At 44.1% G+C, this 19,218-nt stretch overlaps 1 protein-coding gene across 6 annotated transcripts in view; it reads right to left on the bottom strand.

The window, feature by feature from the left end:
• QKI (QKI, KH domain containing RNA binding) overlaps window positions 1-19,218 on the bottom strand; it is a 156,982-nt gene that overhangs the window by 72,238 nt on the left and 65,526 nt on the right. For all 6 annotated transcript variants that reach the window (XR_006388636.1, XM_044289356.1, XM_044289357.1 and 3 more), the window contains exon 3: window positions 11,892-12,008. Coding sequence is in view for 5 of the 6 variants with exons in the window: in XM_044289356.1 (XP_044145291.1) it covers window positions 11,892-12,008 (117 nt within the window). In the remaining variant the exon portion in view is untranslated. The remainder of the gene's footprint in view (window positions 1-11,891; window positions 12,009-19,218) is intronic.

Here is a 19,218-nt window from a genome sequence, read left to right as displayed (position 1 = left end):
GGAATAAAAACTACGACATGTGTGTGAAAGTAGCCTTAGTTGTCCTCCAGCCTTTGTTTGATGCTGGAGCTATGCTCCTGTCCTGGGTGTTCCATCTGTCCAGTTCTTGAGGGCCACCTAGTGAGACATCTATGTCAACATCCCCTCTGATGTCACCTTCCCTTTCTACTCTGTTTCTATGTTTGGTATGGTTTATGTTATGGCTTGGTGTTGCATGTCTAGTTGTTGTCCCATGTCTGGTGTGTATAGTCCTGTGTGGAGGCTAGACATTTCCCCTGTCTGCGCCTTCGGTGAGAGGGCTCTTGGGTTCAGCGGAGAGGGAACAACGAGTCAGTGTGCAGCTCTGCCTGAGGCCACCATGCACCCTCTCCGCATGGGGGTTCAGGCAGTTACTGGTGTGCTGGGTTCTGTGTTTGTTGTTTGTACTGTGTCCTGTATGGTGTTCAGGTTCCAGTACTTCTGCATGGGTTCCAGTCGTTGTTTGGACTGCTGGTGTCTCTTCCAGCAGCCACAGCAGGTAAGTGGCCTAGTATTTTGGTGCTCTTATTTCAGTGGTTGTTCTTGCCACTGGTTTCATACCTGCCGTTCCAGTTTGCTACTCACTGTCATCTCTGTGAGTGTGTGTGTGTGTGTGTGTGTGTGTGTGTGTGTGTGTGTGTGTATTTGTGTTATACTTTCATTGTAGGATGTTCTAGGGGTCAGGTGGACTCCTACTAGATCATCACTGAAAACTTGTTGTTAGATGTTCTAGGGGTCAGGTGTACCCGCTCTAGTACATGACAGTAAGTTTTGTCTTCTTTTTTCTTTTGTTTCTAGGCCTGAGGGAGATTCTGGTTCATCCTTCTGGTGGAGGAATCTGTCGTCTCTAGTCCTGACACTATTACCAGGGTTCTACAGGATGAGTTATGGCCCTAGGCCCAGGTGTATGAACTTCCCTACCATCGAGGCCTGTTCATACTTCTAGTTAGTCAGGACTAGCATTAGAGTTGCTCTAGGAGGTGACCAGCTCCCTATCCCAGTGTTCAGGCCTAGTTTCTGTTTCGCTTCCCATAGGTGTTGAGTTTCTCCCCACACCGCACTGTGACACCCAACCACCAGCTGGACAGAAAACAGCAAAACGCTCATTGCAGTGCACATGAGTAGTGCAGCAAGCTATTCTGTTTCCCTTTTAATACTCAGATTCTAAATTTTTGCAATAGAATTATTGAAACTTCTCGTTATGACAGACCATGATCTCCTTTGCAACAATCTGACTACACACACATTTTGTCGTCTGTTACCATGGAGACAAAACTTCAGTTTTGTCCCCCATTCATTCATAGTCAATGGGGACAAACTGAACAGAACGGAACACTCGAAAAAGCATTCCATTCAGTTAGGTTGCATTCCCATACCAGAAAGCAAACTGCAGCATGCTGCAATTTTCTTTCCATCATGGTATGCGGAGCAAAACGGATCCGGCATGACTCACAATGCAAGTCAGCGGGGACTCTGACACAAAAGAAAACTAATCCGTCCCCCCATTGACTTTCAATGGAGTTCATGAGATCTGCGCCTTGGCAATGTTAAAAGATAATACAACCAGATCAGTTCATAACAGAAGCAGACTGTTGTTTTATCAGTAACGTGTTTTTGCTGAGCCCTGACAGATCTAGCAAAAATGCAAGTGTGAAAGTAGCCTAAACATATCAGCTTTGGTCCTGATTCTTAACCCTGTTTTTTTTGTCTTTAAATGCTTTATCCCAAGCAACATTGCTTGGCAAATACCATATCCCTGTTAAGTTACAGCAAACCAATGTGCTCTATGCCACCAGTCTTTACAGCACCATGTGTGTAGGGTTGACATCCTAAGCTGTCCATCTGCACAATCACACAAGTATAACACTGCCTACAATTGGCTGCAGCAGGCACATGCCGTATACCGCTACATCATTGCTTCAGTCTTACATACAAACATCGAGAGAAGATTGAAGCTGTGGTGCTGAGAACAGGGAAACAGGCGAGTATAGGTTCATTATTCATATTATTTACTGGCATGGTGCAAATATTGAAATAATTTGGACAACCTATTTAATACCAGAAAAGCTGCATTCGAGGATCTCTTCACCTGTTCCAGCACTTGAAACCGCACCTGTGCAATGGTATGTTTAAATTTTGCAAAATGATATGGTCCCATACCATTGCATAGTTGCGGTTTCAAGTGCTGGAACAGGTGAAGAGACCTAGAAGAGGAGGTGATGTCAAAAGGCTTCTCCTTAGAAGAGAGGACATTTGGATACATACCCTTGACACACTGCACCCAAGGGGTCTAAATAGGGACTATGAGGTCACACATTTGTAAGTTTTTTTTGTAAATGGATAAACATGTCAATATAAATGTTTAATATACTTTTTATGTATTGCATTTAGACCTTAGCCTTATGATGAAAAGGACATTTAGATTCTTCAATAAGGTAGAAAACATTCTCTGCCATATGTTACTTTGGTTTTACTTGGTTTCATTAGTTGATTGATTATTGATTGAATACCACCCACTAGAATGGGTGGAGACGTCCCTAATGGGCGGTACTATATGCTATATATGATTTGATTTTTCTGTTTGGACGTACCTGTTGAGAAAGGCTTGCATGCCGAAATGCATCCTGGTTGTAGGACTCTTTACTTTCATGGAAAAATAAAAAAGCTTATTCACAAAGACACAGCAGCTGGGATTTTTTACCTGTTACATCTAGCCGTGAAAACTGCCAAAAATAGGACATGTCCTGATTTTTGACGGCCACCAAAAAATGGCCCTGTGAATAGGCCCCACAGACTAACAGCTGTTGTGTGAGTGAGGCCTTACATTTTATAGAGCTGTTAGCAATGACTGTACCTCAAACCCATTATCAGTGTCCCTAATTGCATATGAATGCATTTAGGAAAAGATTAAGAAAGCCCTTTAGAGATCCTAGAAAGTGTGAAACATTTAGAAGCCCTTCTCTGACCCCACACAATTGTTAAAGGGATTGTGCAAAATATCAGTTCTCAAAACTGCCTTATTCTACAGTTATTAGCGTACCATTGTACAGTGTGGCAAATCTGCTTGGACATTCAACTTCTACTATAGGTTTCATCCTGCATTGGAGCCTTGTAATGTAGGACGCACAAGCATCATTGGTAAAAACTAGTGGCGTGGTTAGCGTCACATGTCCTGAGATGTTAGGACACATCTCACTACCCCTAAAACATAACTGATCCAAATACAGTTTATGGCACAACCATCTTTAAAGAGGAATTTGATAGATTAAAAGGGTTTTCCGAGACTTTAATACTGATGACCTATGCTCTGTATAGGTCACCAGTATCAGATTGTGGGGGTCCAAGACACGGGAGCCCTGCCGATTAGCGTTTTAAGGCGGCACCAGCGCTCCTGTGAGCACTGCAGCCTTCTCCCTACTTACCAAGCACCGTGCTGTACATTGTATGGCGACTGTGCTTTGTATTGCGCGCACCCCATGTGACCAATGAATGTGTCGTCATTGGCCTAGGGAAAGCTGATATAAGACCACAGCAGTACAGGGAGCGCCGGTGCCTTCTCCAACATATGATCGGCGGGGATCCCGAGTGTTGGACCTCCACAGTCTCAGAAAACCCCTTTAAAGAGGGCAGAGTCTGGAGTAATCTGCTATGGGGTAACAGCCAGGTGACCCCTAAACACGTTAAATAGTTGCCCACACTCAACAGCTGAAAAATAATTTTCAAAGCATCTCTTCTTAATGATCCTTTAAACACGGACGCAACACGGATAGCATCTATGTTGCATCAGTGGTTTTCACACACTCAGACTATAATGGAAGTGAGGGACCCGGGAACATGGCCCAAGATAGGACATGCATCCGTGCTGAAAACACGGTCCCACGGATACTGCCAAAACACTGATGTGTGAATACACACATTGAAATGAATGGGGACGTGTGCTGTCCGCGAAGAACACCGACGTGTGAATGAGGCTTAAGAGTCAGCTTCCAAAAAAAAAAAAGTCAGCTTCCGGAGCTTCCAAAAAATCCCTCAATGGATGTTAGGAGAGAAAAGGATTGGCACTTTGAATTTTAAAGCCTGTTCCCTTAGTTCTGCAGGAAGATAATATGCCGCCAGAGGTATCTCTTAACGGCTCTCTCCATTGAAAACATATACACGCTTGGTGGAATTACGCATATACGCTTATGGGGGGGGGGGTGAGTCAGGACAGACAGAAGGGTAAATTAAAAGTGAAAAAGAATACTGTACAGGGGTGCCTGCTTAGAAAAAAAGTCATTTTAAGAACAAACGAGAAAAATCAGCAAAATACATAAGCCCATCAAGCCTTCAGCACCAGTACCATGGTTCCCAATCCTCTCCGTACATGACGTGATGTTTCTGCATCGCCATCACAGACAAAAATATTACCATGACAGAAATGGAACTGAAGCATTTAAGAAATTTTATTTTTATATGATGTGCTCTTGAAATACAGAGCGAGTGCGTAATATGAGATGAAAATATCATTTACAGTGCTGCTTATGGGCCAAAATTTGCCCTTGTCTCTACAAATAAAGTCAATTTAAAGCTTGTGATCATATTAATTCCACGCTGCAAAATCTCTCACTATGATGCTTTCAACAAACGCTGAGAGTCTTAAGCCTTAAGAAAAGCGGTGGCACTTTATTTCACGAGCTGATTGAGAAGTCAATCGCTAATACTCAGTGGGACAAGAATTGTTTCTCTCAGTTGCCACAAAATTAGCCTGCCTCTCATATTTGTACACACAGCAGATCTGGAGCACGGCGGCCATGCATTACCACTCCCTGTGGAATTACACTGAGATTCATGCATTATTCCTAGCTAAATGAATTTCAGAAGGCACATACTATCTACATGTTACCGCTGCGACTATGGGAAATAACCATCATCTGGCGGCATCCCCTATTAGTATGAATACATATACCATTCCAAACGGCAGCCTCACTAACAAAGGTCCAGCACATATACACCGGTTCACAGTTCTAGGGACAATGTGTACGGGCCGGATCCGTGCAAATTATAGCCCACCGTGCCGCTGGAAGTCCGCTCTCGCCCTATTCACTATAAAGGGGGCGGCCCGGAGGTCCGGCTGCAGTGCGGCAAACATGCCGAGAGGCGGCTGGACAAAAACTACAACACGCTGCAGTTTTTGTCTGGCCGCCTCTCAGCTTGTTTGCCGTGCTGCAGCCGGACCTCCGGGCCCACCCCCATTAAAGTGAATGGGGCCGGGGAGATACTTTCAGCGACACAGTGGGCTAGCGTTAGCACGGATGAGGCAGGCTGTTACCCCGCCGGAACAGCCTGCAGGACCCTGTAGCCGTAAGTGTGAAAGTAGCCGCAGCCATCACTTCCAGGATGATTCTGAACCCATCAATGCAAGAACTATGTGGCAGCTTCATGAAATGAGTATCTGCTGCACACAAGTCTAAGATCATGCACAATGTCAGCTATGGAATTGTTTTCTGTAGCAATTAAAGGGGTAGTCTGCTTGTTTAAAGTTATTCCGTATCCACAGGATAAGGGTTAAATGAGATAGGTGGGGGTCTACCTTTGGACTGCCACAAATGACAAGAATGGATAGGTACCCCATACCACTCAAAGCAGCCCGAAATAAACGGAGCAGCAGGTCAGTCATGCGTGTGGCCCCTCCATTAATATCTATGGGACAGACTAAAGGAACAGTAGTGCGCATGCTCGACCTGCCGCTCAGTTCATCTCAGGGCGCTCCTGTTCTTGTGATTGGTGAAGGTCCCAGCGGCAGGACCCCCACCAGTCTAATAGTTAACCCCTATTTTACAGATATGGGATAACGTAATACCTCTCTTTTCTATCTCACTATATGGCAATCTGACGGATGAAACTGGGTTTGGTAGAGGTTAAAAAAATATAAATAAAAATGCAATGCACAGCAGCTACTGAAAAAAAATGGTGGGATAATGCTATAAGGCTGTATTTCATTTTCATGTATTTTTACACTTAGGAGGGAGGAGTCATATTTCCCTACTTGAGACATTTAAACCGGGGATGCCGAACCTTCGGCCCTCCAGTTGTTGCAAACTACAACTCCCAGCATGCCCGGACAGCCTACAGCAGGGAATGATGGGAGTTGTAGTTTTACAACAGCTGGAGGGCCACAGGTTGAGCATCCCTGATTTAGACAATTGTAGGCCATTTCTGTTCCAGCACATCTGTGGCCTGGTGCACAAATCCCATAAAGAAATGGCTATGTGGGAAGCAGGCTATGAAGCTGCTAAACCCTATAGGAATGCCAATGATACTGCAATGCAATGTCCAACAAGTTCCTAGTGGCCACATATTTTTGGTCATATTGTGTTCACATACACACATATATATATATATATATATATACACATACATATATATATTTTATCTAGCTGAATACAGAATACACACAATTAGACTCTGCATGTTCTTTACTAGCTGAAACGTCATGTTGAACACAATACCAATCAAAAGCTCCACTTTAAAAGCACCAGTCCCAACAAAAGGGAAACAAGAGAAAAAGCAACAGGAGATAAAGTGTCACCGCTATCTCTTCACACCTGACATTTAAATGTCAGGAAAGGTAAAAACGACTTTGTGGAGCTCGAGTTATTGGAGCTGGTAAGTAAGACCTCAAAGAGTGGCTGTTTGTGAAGCAAGCACAGCTGCACCACACGCTGAGGGCTGGCATTTTTGCTAACTGGGGGCAATGAAGACTGAGTGAATTAAGACACCCATCGTCTGTTTTGCCAGGCCTTAAGGTTACATCTTGTCTTCACCATACAGCTTGTGGCAAAATATCTTTCCTTTTCATCGCTTGCAAAACACTTTATCAGATCACATTACTTCTGCCCCAACTTCTCCCTGATTGCCATTTGTCTTTCCAGCATCGTGTGGCAGTAACGGGAACGAATGCAGGGCGGCCATTGTTACTAAATAGTATTATGCCAGGTGTTTCCAGAGCACTGCTACGCTCACATCCAGTCTATTCTTTTCTGCCGTTCTGGGATCTTACAATATTAAAAGAGAAGTCAAATTTCTCTTTACAGCATAAAGCCATATTAGCTAATAATCTGGATTGCTTTCTATTTACTCCCTGTAGTCTCCAAAAACCTGCTTCTTTACTTATCTCTCTGCTTGACCGCATTATTTCACAACTTGGTAGAAAGCTCACAGATTTCTCAGCCGGATAAAATAAAATGGACAGTTTCATAAGTCCCTAAAGAGAGAAGCTGCAGCTACTAAACTAACAATGAGAACTGGAAGAAACGTAAAGTATCCCAACAACTAGCTTGACCCCACCGTCAAGAATGAAGATTTCCTACATAGGTTTCATAAAACCTGAGATCCATGGTTAAAGGGGTTTTCTGAGATTTTTTCCTGATGACCTATTGTCTGCATAGGTCATCAGTATCTGATCATGGGGGTCCGACACCCAGGACCCCCGCTTCCTTCTCACAGCTCACCAAGCACAGTGCGTTACATAGTATTCTTGAATGGGGCTGAGCTGCTCCTAGGACACATGAACGATGAACGGGATGTCACTGGTCTAGGAAAAGCACAGAGTAGGTAACAGCGCTCACTGCCTTCTCAAACAGCTGATTGGAGGGGGTCCCCATCGATCAGACACTGATGACCCATCCTGAGGACAGGATATCAGGTTATCAAGTATTAAACAGGATATCAGGTTATCAAGTATTAAAATGTTAGAAAACCCCTTTAAAATCACAAGGCCTTGCTACCCAAAACTTAGTAACAGAACTTCTACAGATCTTCACATTATCATCCTCCTTCGGCCTCATGCACACAAACATGGTGTGTTTGGCGGCCCGCAAATCATGGATCCGCAAAACACGGACTGCCTTCAATATAAATGTCTATTCTTGTCCGCAAAGCGCGGACAAGAATAGGACATGTTATATTTTTTAAGCGGGGCCACGGAACGGAGAAACGGATGCGGACAGCACACGGAGTGCTGTCCACATCTTTTGCGGCCCCATTGAAGTGAATGGGTCCGCAAAACAGCGGCACGGATGCGGACCCAAACAACGGCCATGTGCATGAGGCCTTAACACAAATTAAAAAAAAAAAAATTATATATATTGAAGCTGGTTATAAAAGTGTAATGTAAACTCTTCACGTGTAATACACCAATATACCACTGCTATGTAAAATGAAGAGTGGGGAGGGGGAGGACTATATACACACACAAGAATAGCACCATCTAATTCCAGATGAATAGTCTGCATGTCAATCTTCACGCCTGTGCTCCTAAACTAGCTGTGGAAAGCAATGAGAGGACTCCTGAGCATGCGCACACAAAGGAGAGGACTCCAATACATTCCATGGGCAGTTTCCACACAGTGGGGCAAAAAGTGTGAAAATCAACATACATTAAATGTACAAAGATTTCCGATTTTGAGCAAAGGGCATGTGTTTTGTTCATGTACTACTGTAATTACTAGGTTACAGATCTGTTTTAAAATGTCCCAAAATGTGCCCTCCCTCTAACTTGTAGGCCAATACAAACATTGCATCATGGAAATAAAGTACATTGCTCTTCAGCCTCACAACAGATAAATGAAACCTTTCAGCATATACTGCACCTGTACATATTATGCTGTTATAGTGTACTACTGTAACATGATATAACCAGGGCTGCATTTTATATGCATGCAAATTTGGAGTATGCCCTAGGACAGCTCTTAAACTGTGGTATCATTTTTATTTTCGGTTACTACATGAGAGATTGCTGGATAAGCCTCAGCATGCTGAGGAAGGGTTCCGGACGTATACCTCTGGCCACTGTTTGGTCACCTGTTGACTACAACTGTACCTCTACAAGGGCAGTCTATAGAATAGAGCCATTACATATTACCCAGAGGGGCCAAAAAGCCCAATGTATACAGTAAACCGGGTCAGGCACAGTTCGAACATAGGCATTTATATTAATACGCTATAAATTGGTTCCGTTAACCTATGTTCGAACTGTGCCTGACCCGGTTTACTGTATACATTGGGCTTTTTAGCCCCTCTGGGTAATATGTAATGGCTCTATTCTATAGACTGCCCTTGTAGAGGTACAGTTGTAGTCAACAGGTGACCAAACAGTGGCCAGAGGTATACGTCCGGAACCCTTCCTCAGCATGCTGAGGCTTATCCAGCAATCTCTCATGTAGTAACCGTGAAACACATAACACATAGGCATTTATATTAATACGCTATAAATTGGTTCCGTTAAAGGGATTCTGTCACCTCCCCTAACCCAAAACGATTTTAAATCAGCCATGAAGCACAGCTTACCTTGATTAGGCTGTGCTCTTTTATCTTGTAATCCGTCCAGCAGTTTCTGCAAAAAACGACTTATTGATATGCAAATGATTCCTGAATGTGCCCAGAGGGGCGTTTTGTTCCTGCTGACTGAGGGAAGAGCGAGCATCGGACGTCACTGGGCTCGGCGCATGCCCAGTGACGAGGATGAAGCTCCTGCCCTCAGTCTCCTGCTGATCGCACAGGCGCAGCCCTCAGTGGGTACTGCGCCTGTGCGAGACTTCGTTCGGCGAGAGGGAGGAGAGGCTGTGGCAGGCTGGGGGCGGTTAGACAGTGCAAGGAAGGCGGGCTGGGCACTGTAAGAGGGGCGGTACTGGGCTCTCTAAGAGGAACAAAACGCCCCTCTGGGCACATTCAGGAATCATTTGCATATCAATAAAAGTCGTTTTTTGCAGAAACTGCTGGACGGATTACAAGATAAAAGAGCACAGCCTAATCAAGGTAAGCTGTGCTTCATGGCTGCTTTAAAATCGTTTTTTGGGTTAGGGGAGGTGACAGAATCCCTTTAACCTATGTGTTATGTGTTTCACGACAAACTGTCACCATATTAGCAGATCAACGTTAAAACCACCACCACAGAACTGAAATATTTTTGGGAAATAAACGAGCTTCATGCAAGTAGGTTATAGTGTCCGCTTACCTTGTTAAGAGCCAACATACTGCACTCGAGTATATTGGTAACAGCCTGCATGCAGCATGTCAAAACAGGAATAAGTGCTAGTTAGGAAAGCACACACTGAACATCAAGAGACCTTACACATCATCCACTTCTTATGTTAGGGACTAAGGCTACTTTCACACTAGCGTTTTTACTGGATCTGGCAGGGCTCAGCAAAAACGCTTCCATTACTGATAATACAACCGTCTGCATCAGTCATGAACGGATCCAGTTGTATTATCTTTAGCATATCTTTAACATTGCCAAGATTGATCCGGCATTACCCATATTGAATGTCAATGGGGGACGGATCAGTTTTCTATTGTGGCAGAGAAAACAGATCGGTCCCCATTGACTTGCAATGGGGGCAATGCCGGATCCATCTTGCTCTTCATCCCAGGACAGAAAGCAAAATACAATATGTTGCGGTTTTCTCTCCGGTCTGGGAACGCACAACTAAACGGAAAGGAATGCATTTTGGGGCATTCAGTTCTGTTCAGTTTTGTCCCCACTGACAATGAATAGGGACAAAACAGAAGTGTTTTTTTTCTAGTATTGAGACACTATGACGGAACTCAATACCAGAAAACTTGAACGCTAGTGTGAAAGTACCCTAAAGGGGGTTTGATTATACCCGAAAAGTAATGACTAGTGTTGAGCAAACTTGTGTGCTTTAAATTCAGCGTACAAGGTCCGGGTTATCTAAGAATACCGTCCATAAGATATGGACCGTGGTAGCGGAATCCATAACAGAATTATTTGATAACCCAAACCCTGTACGTTCAACTTAAAGCACAAGTTCGATCAACACTAGTAATGACATATTGCTAGAACATGCATTCACTTGCTTAATTTGGGGGTTTGACCACAATAAGGGTCCATTCACACGTCCGTTGTTTCTTTCCTGATCTGTTCCGTTTTTTTTGCGGAACAGATCTGGACCAGATCTGTACCCATTCATTTTCAATGGGTCCTGAAAAAAAATAAATAAATAAATAATAATCAGACATCGTGCTGTCCGATTTTTTTCAGGACCCATTGAAAATGAATGGGTCCAGATCTGGTCCAGATCTGTTCCCGCAAAAAAACTGAACAGATCAGGAAAGAAACAACGGATGTGTGAATGGACCCTAAATATGATGCCACTCAATTTTATTTCTACCTGCATAAAAATTAAATTAAAAAAAACACACACTAGCTACCACAGACTACAGGGATGCTTCCTGTCCGCACCAATAGTCTTACCACTGTCCCTCTAGGCATGTGCATCCACCTCAGCAAGGTGGACAGAGAAATTGGAAAATAATAAAAATAAAATAAGCAGCTGGTGCTATTCATATAGATTCTATTGAATAGTTGAATAGCTTAGTAGCTATGCTAAATGTTTACTACATTTTGACAACAATTTTTTTTTTATAACATGCAATTACAAAAGTATTCAGAGCCAGGTATCTGTTTGAAGACTGCTGAGTATTTTGAGGAACAACCCCTTTAAAAAACTGCAACTTTGAATTTTAGAATCTATAACTTAATATACTTGTAGCATTGGCATGCAATTACAAGGCTCCTGTTAAAAAATGCATTAACTGAAATAAAAATAAACTTTTATATGATTGCACATGGGTTATTGGATCATAAGAATAATGGCAGATTAATTCAATGTAATAAAGCATCAGGTGAGATCGCTCCCGGATCGAATCCAGCCTCATTTGTGGCAGGATTGATAAGGAGTCTCTCTATAATAAAAGATATTGGTATGTCTCTGTACACAGACCTGTATTTATTGCCTTTGGGGCAGAAATATGGATGTATTTAACTACAGTTACTACTATGAGTGTGCTTCATATTACAACAGCCATACCTTCTTCTTATCTCTCATTGAGCCTTTGCCTCGAACCATAATCTTGCATCCGGTTTCTGCTTCCAATTGCTTAGCTGTTAGTCCTCGGGGTCCAAGGATACGTCCAACAAAATTAAACTAAAAGAAAAAAAAAAAAAGACATTTTCAGAAGTGGGCATTTACCAAAAATTAGACAATATCTCCAGGCGAACATCTAAAACTGGATGCCAAAATGGGCACCCGATTTATGGTACATTCATACACAGGTTCTTGCTGGCGTTATTCTGCAAATTTGCGTTTTAGTCTATGGGAAATATGAAAGGCAGGACACAAAAGCTTTTTTTCCTTTTATACTGCCATTGTTGATAATTAGGTGTCTGTTTTCCTGCATGTTGTACCATTAGGAAACTCTAGTGTTAAGACAAGCTGTAAAAAAACTCCCCCGGAACATCTGTCAAAAAGACAAAATGATGAACCCTCACTATGTGGAGTATAATTTTACAATATTTCACAGGCAATATACTTAAACTTTTTCTTCAAACTAATGTGACCGTGATTATGACATTCTCCGCTCTAAGAACTACCATACACTTTAAACAGTCGCCATCTCTCTGGACTCCAACACTTTCCTAAACACTTTGCTCTGTAGGTCAACTACGCACTTCCCACCAGGATACTGTACTGCCATCATCACAAATACCTCTAGAAAAAGAAGGGAACTGAAGCTGTAAAATAGTCTACGGGCCCTTTTACACTGGTAGCTGAATGGTCTGGAATGAGTATTGAAGATACCGGAAATCAACCGCTGCCAGTTACATTTTCACAGAACAATTATTGGAAGTGGTTTGAACGAATGCTCATTTTTGTGATTCGTTCATTTAAAAAGGTCTTCTCATAGGTAACACTCAGTAGCACATCCTCTCCCTGTTTATATGAACTGCTGACAAATGACTTAAAACATACAATCAATGACAAACTAGAGTCTTCTCGTTTGCAGTTTGATCACTGGGCAATGATCAGGAATGAATATTCATTAGGCCTTTGAATTGCGCTAGGATACAGTGAGGAACAGACGTATTTGAACACCCTGCGATTTTGCAAGTTCTCCCACTTAGAAATCATGGAGGGGTCTGAAATTCACATTGAAGGTGCATTCCCTCTAAACAGAATAAAAATAAAAATTCTGGAAATCACGTTGTATGATTTTTAAAGAATTTGTCTTGCACTACTGAATATAAGTATTTGAACACCTGAGAAACAGCAATATTTCTGGCTCTCAATAACCTGTTACCGTGCCTTTAAAAAGTCCACCTCTACTCCACTCATTAATCCAACTTAGTAGCACCTGTCTGAGCTCTTTAAAGACACCTGTCCACTCCACGGTCAGTCAACCAACTACTACCATGGGCAAGACCAAAGAGCTGTCAAAAAAGACACCAGAGACAAAATTGTGGACTTCCACAAGGCTGGAAAGGGATACGGGGCAATTGCCAAGCAGCTTGGTGAAAATAGATCAACTGTTGGATCAATTGTTAGAAAATAGAAGAGGCTAAAGAAGACTGTCAGTCTCCCTCAGACTGGGGTTCCATGCAAGATCTCACCTTGTGGGGCATCACTGATAAGAAAGGTGAGTAATCATCCCAGAACTACAAGGGAGTAGCTGGTCAATGACTTGGAGAGCTGGGACCACAGTTTCAAAGGTCACGGTCGGTAGAAAACTACGCCGTCATGGTTTCAAATCATGCATTGCACGGAAGGTTCCCCTGCTCAAGTCATCACATGTCCAGGCCCATCTGAAGTTAGCCAATGATCCAGAGGAGGAGGCATGGGAGAAAGTCATGTGGTCACATGAGACCAAAGTAGAACATTTTGGTCTAAACTTCACTTGTCGTGTTTCGAGGAAAAAGGATGAGTTGCATCTCAAGAACACCATCCCTACTGTGAAGTATGGGGGAGGTAACATGCTTTGGAGGTGCTCTTCTGCGAAGGGGACAGGACGACTGCACTGTATTAAGGAGAGGGTGAATGAGGCCATTTATTGTGAGATTTTGAGCAACAACCTCCTTCCCTCAGTCAGAGCATTGAAGATGGGCTGTTGCTGGGTCTTCCAACATGACAATGACCCGAAGTACCTATGAGTGGCTCTGTAAGGCCTTTTGCACACGACTGTATGGCTTTCTCAGTATTTCGTGGTCCGCTGGCCCCTGATAGAACAGCACCATCCGTGTCAGTTATGCGGACAATAATAGGACATGTTCTATCTTTGATCAGAACGGAAAAACGGAAATGGAAGGTATACAGAGTTGGGGGGGGGGGGGTCCACTGAAATTAATGGTCCCATATACGGAACGGAAAAAAATAAAAGTTTGTGTGCAAGAGACTTAAGAAGAACATCAAGGTTCTGCAGTGGCCTAGCCAGTCTCCAGACCTAAATCCAATAGAACATCTTTGGAGGGAGCTGAAACTCAGTGTTGCTCAGCGACAGCCCCGAAACCTGAGATCTAGAGGAGATCTGGTGCAGTGTGTGCAAACCTGGTCAAGAACTACAGGAAACGTTTGACCTCTGTAATTGCAAACAAAGGCTTCTGTACCAAATATTAACACTGATTTCTCAGGTATTCAAATACTTATGTTCAGCAGTGCAAGACAATGTGATTTCCCAAAATGTTTCTATTTATTCTGTCTCTAAGAGTGGGAAAGCACCTATAATGTGAATTTCAGACCAGTCCATGATTTATAAGTTGGAGAACGTTCTTTACTGTATATCATTAATATCTGATAGAAGGGGTTCCAGAGGTGGAACACACACGCCCATCTCCAAATTGGGGGCTGTAAAAGAGAGCGCACTGCACATGAGCAGCATGCTGTCCCTTCACTTCTATGATAGTTTGGAAAAAAGCCAATCAAGCATGCTTGCTTTTCACAGCGGTGAATGGAGAGGACACCACACATCTACGGCCACCTATCCATTCACCACTATAGGAATGCCAGAAATTACCAAGCCAGCACTTATTTTTGGAACTACCATAGCGCTGAATGGAGAGTTGTTGTGTTGCACTCTCCTTCACTTTGGGGGGACCATTCTAAGGATAGAAGCAGGTCCCACAGGTTTAGACAGCACGATCTGCTGTCCAGAAGCGATCATTTATATGCCTGCACTAACGATAGGATCTCACCCGATGAACAAACGTTTCATTGGGTGATCAGCGACACCTTTACACAGGCTGATTGTCAGGAACGAGCGTTCGCAGGAACATTCCTGATAATCTACCGGATTATTCCCCCGTATAAATTCACCTTTAGTCAATGCGTTAAATGAACCATATTTAAGTCAATGCACAGGAAAGCATCTCCAGATTTGTTAATCTGTAACCGTTTAAGGCCCAATGCACCGTATTTTGAGATCTACAAAATAAAGATACTGGCCGTGTACATCATCCAATTTCTGAGGGTGTCACTGTCAAAATGCCTATATTTGCCTGCACAATGGACAAGAATAGATCATGTTTTGCTTTTTTTGGTGGGATGGACATGTGGACATCACACAGTATACTGTCTGCACTTATTTGGGGCTCTGTTGAAACTAATGGGTCACTATACAATCTGCAAAAAACATAATTATGAAAAATAGGGTTGTGTGCATGAGGCCTAATAGACACTTGCCCTTCCATTAAAAGCTGCTGGAAGAACAGACAGTCTGAACAGCGCTCGCAAAGTCTGTGTCTAAATATAAATGTCAATATTATGTGACAATCTTGGTTTTAATTACATGCAGGGATATAGCAGTCATTAACACTGTGAACCTGTAACGTCCCTCAGACAAGGGCATGCAGACCACATCCTTCCAAAGCACTTTTGCTCTGAAGATAACGCTTTGAAATGCCCTTTTAAAACCCTGCCTACCGAGCATGAGGAGAAATATGATAGATTCCTACCTGTCTAAGAGCAACCGACAAGGAAAAAAGTCTCAAGATATTAATCTTCTGGCTAGTGAATGTTAATTTTACAACGTTGGACAAGGATTAGCCTTAGACTGAACAGGCCAAATTCATAAAAAAATTCATATCCTTGAGCCGTCCTCTCGAGTTGTAAAAAGCATCTGTTTATGGGAAAGCTGGGTAATTATCAAAGTGACGACCATTAGAGCTCCCTCAAGGGCTCTTACTCAGCTTCATCTGACTACTTCAGGTGCCAACTCATCTCATAGACTGCAGACTCCATGACTGCCTGGTGACAAACCAGATTTTAGGCTGTGAAATGCAAACGCCTACTTTATCAAGATTCTTCTAAAGCCGACTGTACATGAGATATTAGAAGAAGCCTCAATTAGGCTACTTTCACATTTGCGGCAGGACGGATCTGACAGGCTGTTCACCATGTCGGATCCGTCCTGCGGCTATTTCACCGTGCCTATTTCGTATTTTGACTATAATGGGGACGGGGGCGGAGCTCTGGCGCAGCACAGCGAAAGCCACCGGACTAAAAAGCCTGACATGCAGTAATTTTAGTCCGGCAGCCTTTCGCCGTGCACCGCCGGAGCTCCGCCCCCGTCCCCATTATAGTCAATGGGCACGGCGAAATTGCCGCAGGACGGATCCGACATGGTGAACAGCCTGTCGGATCCGTCCTGCCGCAAGTGTGAAAGTACCCTTAGCCACGCATGCTTGTGTACCCCACTGAGGGAGGATGACCACTGGGCCTCCCCTGATCATAGGAGTGTCCAAGCCCTCACTTATACACTGGGTTATGAATTTAAAATCCATAAAAATGTGAAATATTCCACAGGCAGCATGTTATAGAGCAGGATGAGCCAAGTAGATTGATATTTAGGTTTGTGTGAAGAGAGTCAGTGTAACTAGTATTTCATTTGCTTAAAGGGATTCTGTCACCTCCTTTTACGATTTTAAGCTGGCACCATCGCTATGTTGACTAAAGTAGCTTATTTCCAGGACTCTTCTTTTTACTTTATTTCGTTTAGTAGTTTTGATGTAAAAGCGATATGCTAATTAGGGTCCAAGGTGCCCAGAGGGGCGTTTTTCTCACTGTCCGGTGCCCAGTGACGCCCCCCTGCAGTGCCCAAGACAGACTCCTGATAATCAAAACACCTCCCACAGCCCGGAAAACGGTTCCGCCGCCCCCCCCCCCCCCCCCCCACGTCAATCTACTTTATAGATATGCCCCGTCCCCCTTCCTGTCTGCGGCCAGAAAACTCGCGCAGGCACAGTACCGCCTGCACAATCATCAGCCTCCTGAGGGCAACAGCCTCAAAAGTCTCACTGGGCATGCGCCGAGCCCAGTGATGTGACCTGAGCGCTGTTGTCCTCAGGACGTTGATGATCGCGCAGGCCGCGAGTTTTCTGGCCGCAGACAGGAAGGAGGACGGGGACATTTCCTTTAAGGGGACACTGACCGGCCCAATAACCATAATTAGCTGTACATATCCATGCACAGGTCTTCTAATGTGCATTAAAAACATAAGTATCCCCCCTGTCCACATTATGAATACAGTTAACTCACGTTTTATAACCTGAACTAATCGCTGTTCCTTCTGCCCAAGGGGCGGGGTTTCAGCTTCTCTTGCGCCCAGCCAGCCTAAGCCCAACCGCCGTTTTTGAAGCGCCGCCCAGCTCATCAATATTCACTTAGCTGGGCGGCTTCTGCAGTTCCCGACCTTCCGAGATCCGGCGCACGCCCAATAGAAAGCTATGGGCATCGGACTATCTTTCAGCTTCTGCGCATGCGCCCGGCACCCATAGCTTTCTATTGGGCATGCGCCGGATCTCGGAAGGTCGGGGACTGCAGAAGCCGCCCAGCTAAGTGAATATTGATGAGCTGGGCGGCGCTTCAAAAACGGCGGTTGGGCTGATGCTGGCTGGGCGCAAGAGAAGCTGAAACCCCGCCCCTTGGGCAGAAGGAACAGCGATTAGTTCAGGTTATAAAACGTGAGTTAACTGTATTCATAATGTGGACAGGGGGGATACTTATGTTTTTAATGCACATTAGAAGACCTGTGCATGGATATGTACAGCTAATTATGGTTATTTGGCCTGTCAGTGTCCCTTTAAGTGACCTAACAAACAATACAACTCAATGAACAAGCGTTTCGCTCATTTAGGGTCCATTCAGGCGTCCGTAATTTGAGTCCACATTTGTTCCGCAATTTGCGGACCCATTCACTTTCAATGGGGCTGGAACAGATGTGAATCAGCATTTCCGGGATTCGCATTCTTCGGATCCGCATCCGTTTTTTAGGGATACGCAATTCTGTTCCTGAATAAAAAATAGAACATGTCCTATTCTTCTCTGCAATTGTGGACCAGAAAAGGAATTTTATATTATAGTGTCTGATTAGCGGTCCACAAGTTGCGGATCACACATTGCAGGTGTCTGTATTTTGCGGATCCACAAAACACATACGGACGTGTGAATGGACCCTAATTTATCGGGTAATCTGCGGCACCTTTATACAAGCAGATTATGGAGATAAGGAGACTTTTGTTTTACCCTTTATTATTTTCTGGAGCAAATATACAAGTTCTCATATCAACCAGTTAAAATTTACAGATATACTTTATACAAGTTAATACACTTGTTCCTTTTAACCCACCCCATTCCTTTTGTTTCCCTGCTGTGGGATCAGTCCGCATTTTAATATCTACCTTGATTTTTATTTCCAAAAATTCCAGTATAAGGGATCTTGGGAGCCTGAAGAAAGTAAGGGAGCCTGCCCCCTCGGGGAGCCATCACTCCAATTTCCTTGCCACTCTTCTATAGGCCTCAATAGTGTCTAGCCGAGCCCTCCATTCATAAAAACTAGGGCTATTCTTCGTACTAGGGATCGACCGATTATCGGATTTACCGATATTATCGGCCGATATTCAGGATTTTGAACGCTATCGGTATCGGCATTTATTTTGCCGATATTCCGATAACGTACTGGGAACACAGATCACGCTGCTGTCAGCGCTCTCTGTGCTCCCTCAGCAGCAGCACAGGGGAGAAGGAGCAGTGTCTCCTCCCCCTGTGCTGCCGCTGCCGCCAATGAAAGGACAGGGGACAAGAGGAGGGGGGAGGAGCTATGGCCACTGCGCCACCAATGAAGCTTAATCTCTCATTTATTCATATACAGGAGGCGGGAGCTGCAGGATCACATAGCCGGCTCTCGGCCTCTACGAGCTGTAGCTGCGATCTGCGGTAGTTAACCCCTCAGGTGCCGAGGATCGCAGCTACAGCTCATAGAGGTCGGGAGCCGGCTATGTGATCCTGCAGCCAGCTCCCGCCTCCTGTATATGAATAAGCGAGATTAAGCTTCATTGGTGGCGCAGTGGCCATAGCTCCTCCCCTCCTC

This window comes from Bufo gargarizans, chromosome 4 (genome assembly GCF_014858855.1).
Source record: "Bufo gargarizans isolate SCDJY-AF-19 chromosome 4, ASM1485885v1, whole genome shotgun sequence".
In the NCBI taxonomy this organism is placed as follows: Eukaryota; Metazoa; Chordata; class Amphibia; order Anura; family Bufonidae; genus Bufo; species Bufo gargarizans.
The sequence above is the reverse complement of the archived record's forward strand: the minus strand, read 5'-3'. Positions and strand labels throughout refer to the sequence as shown.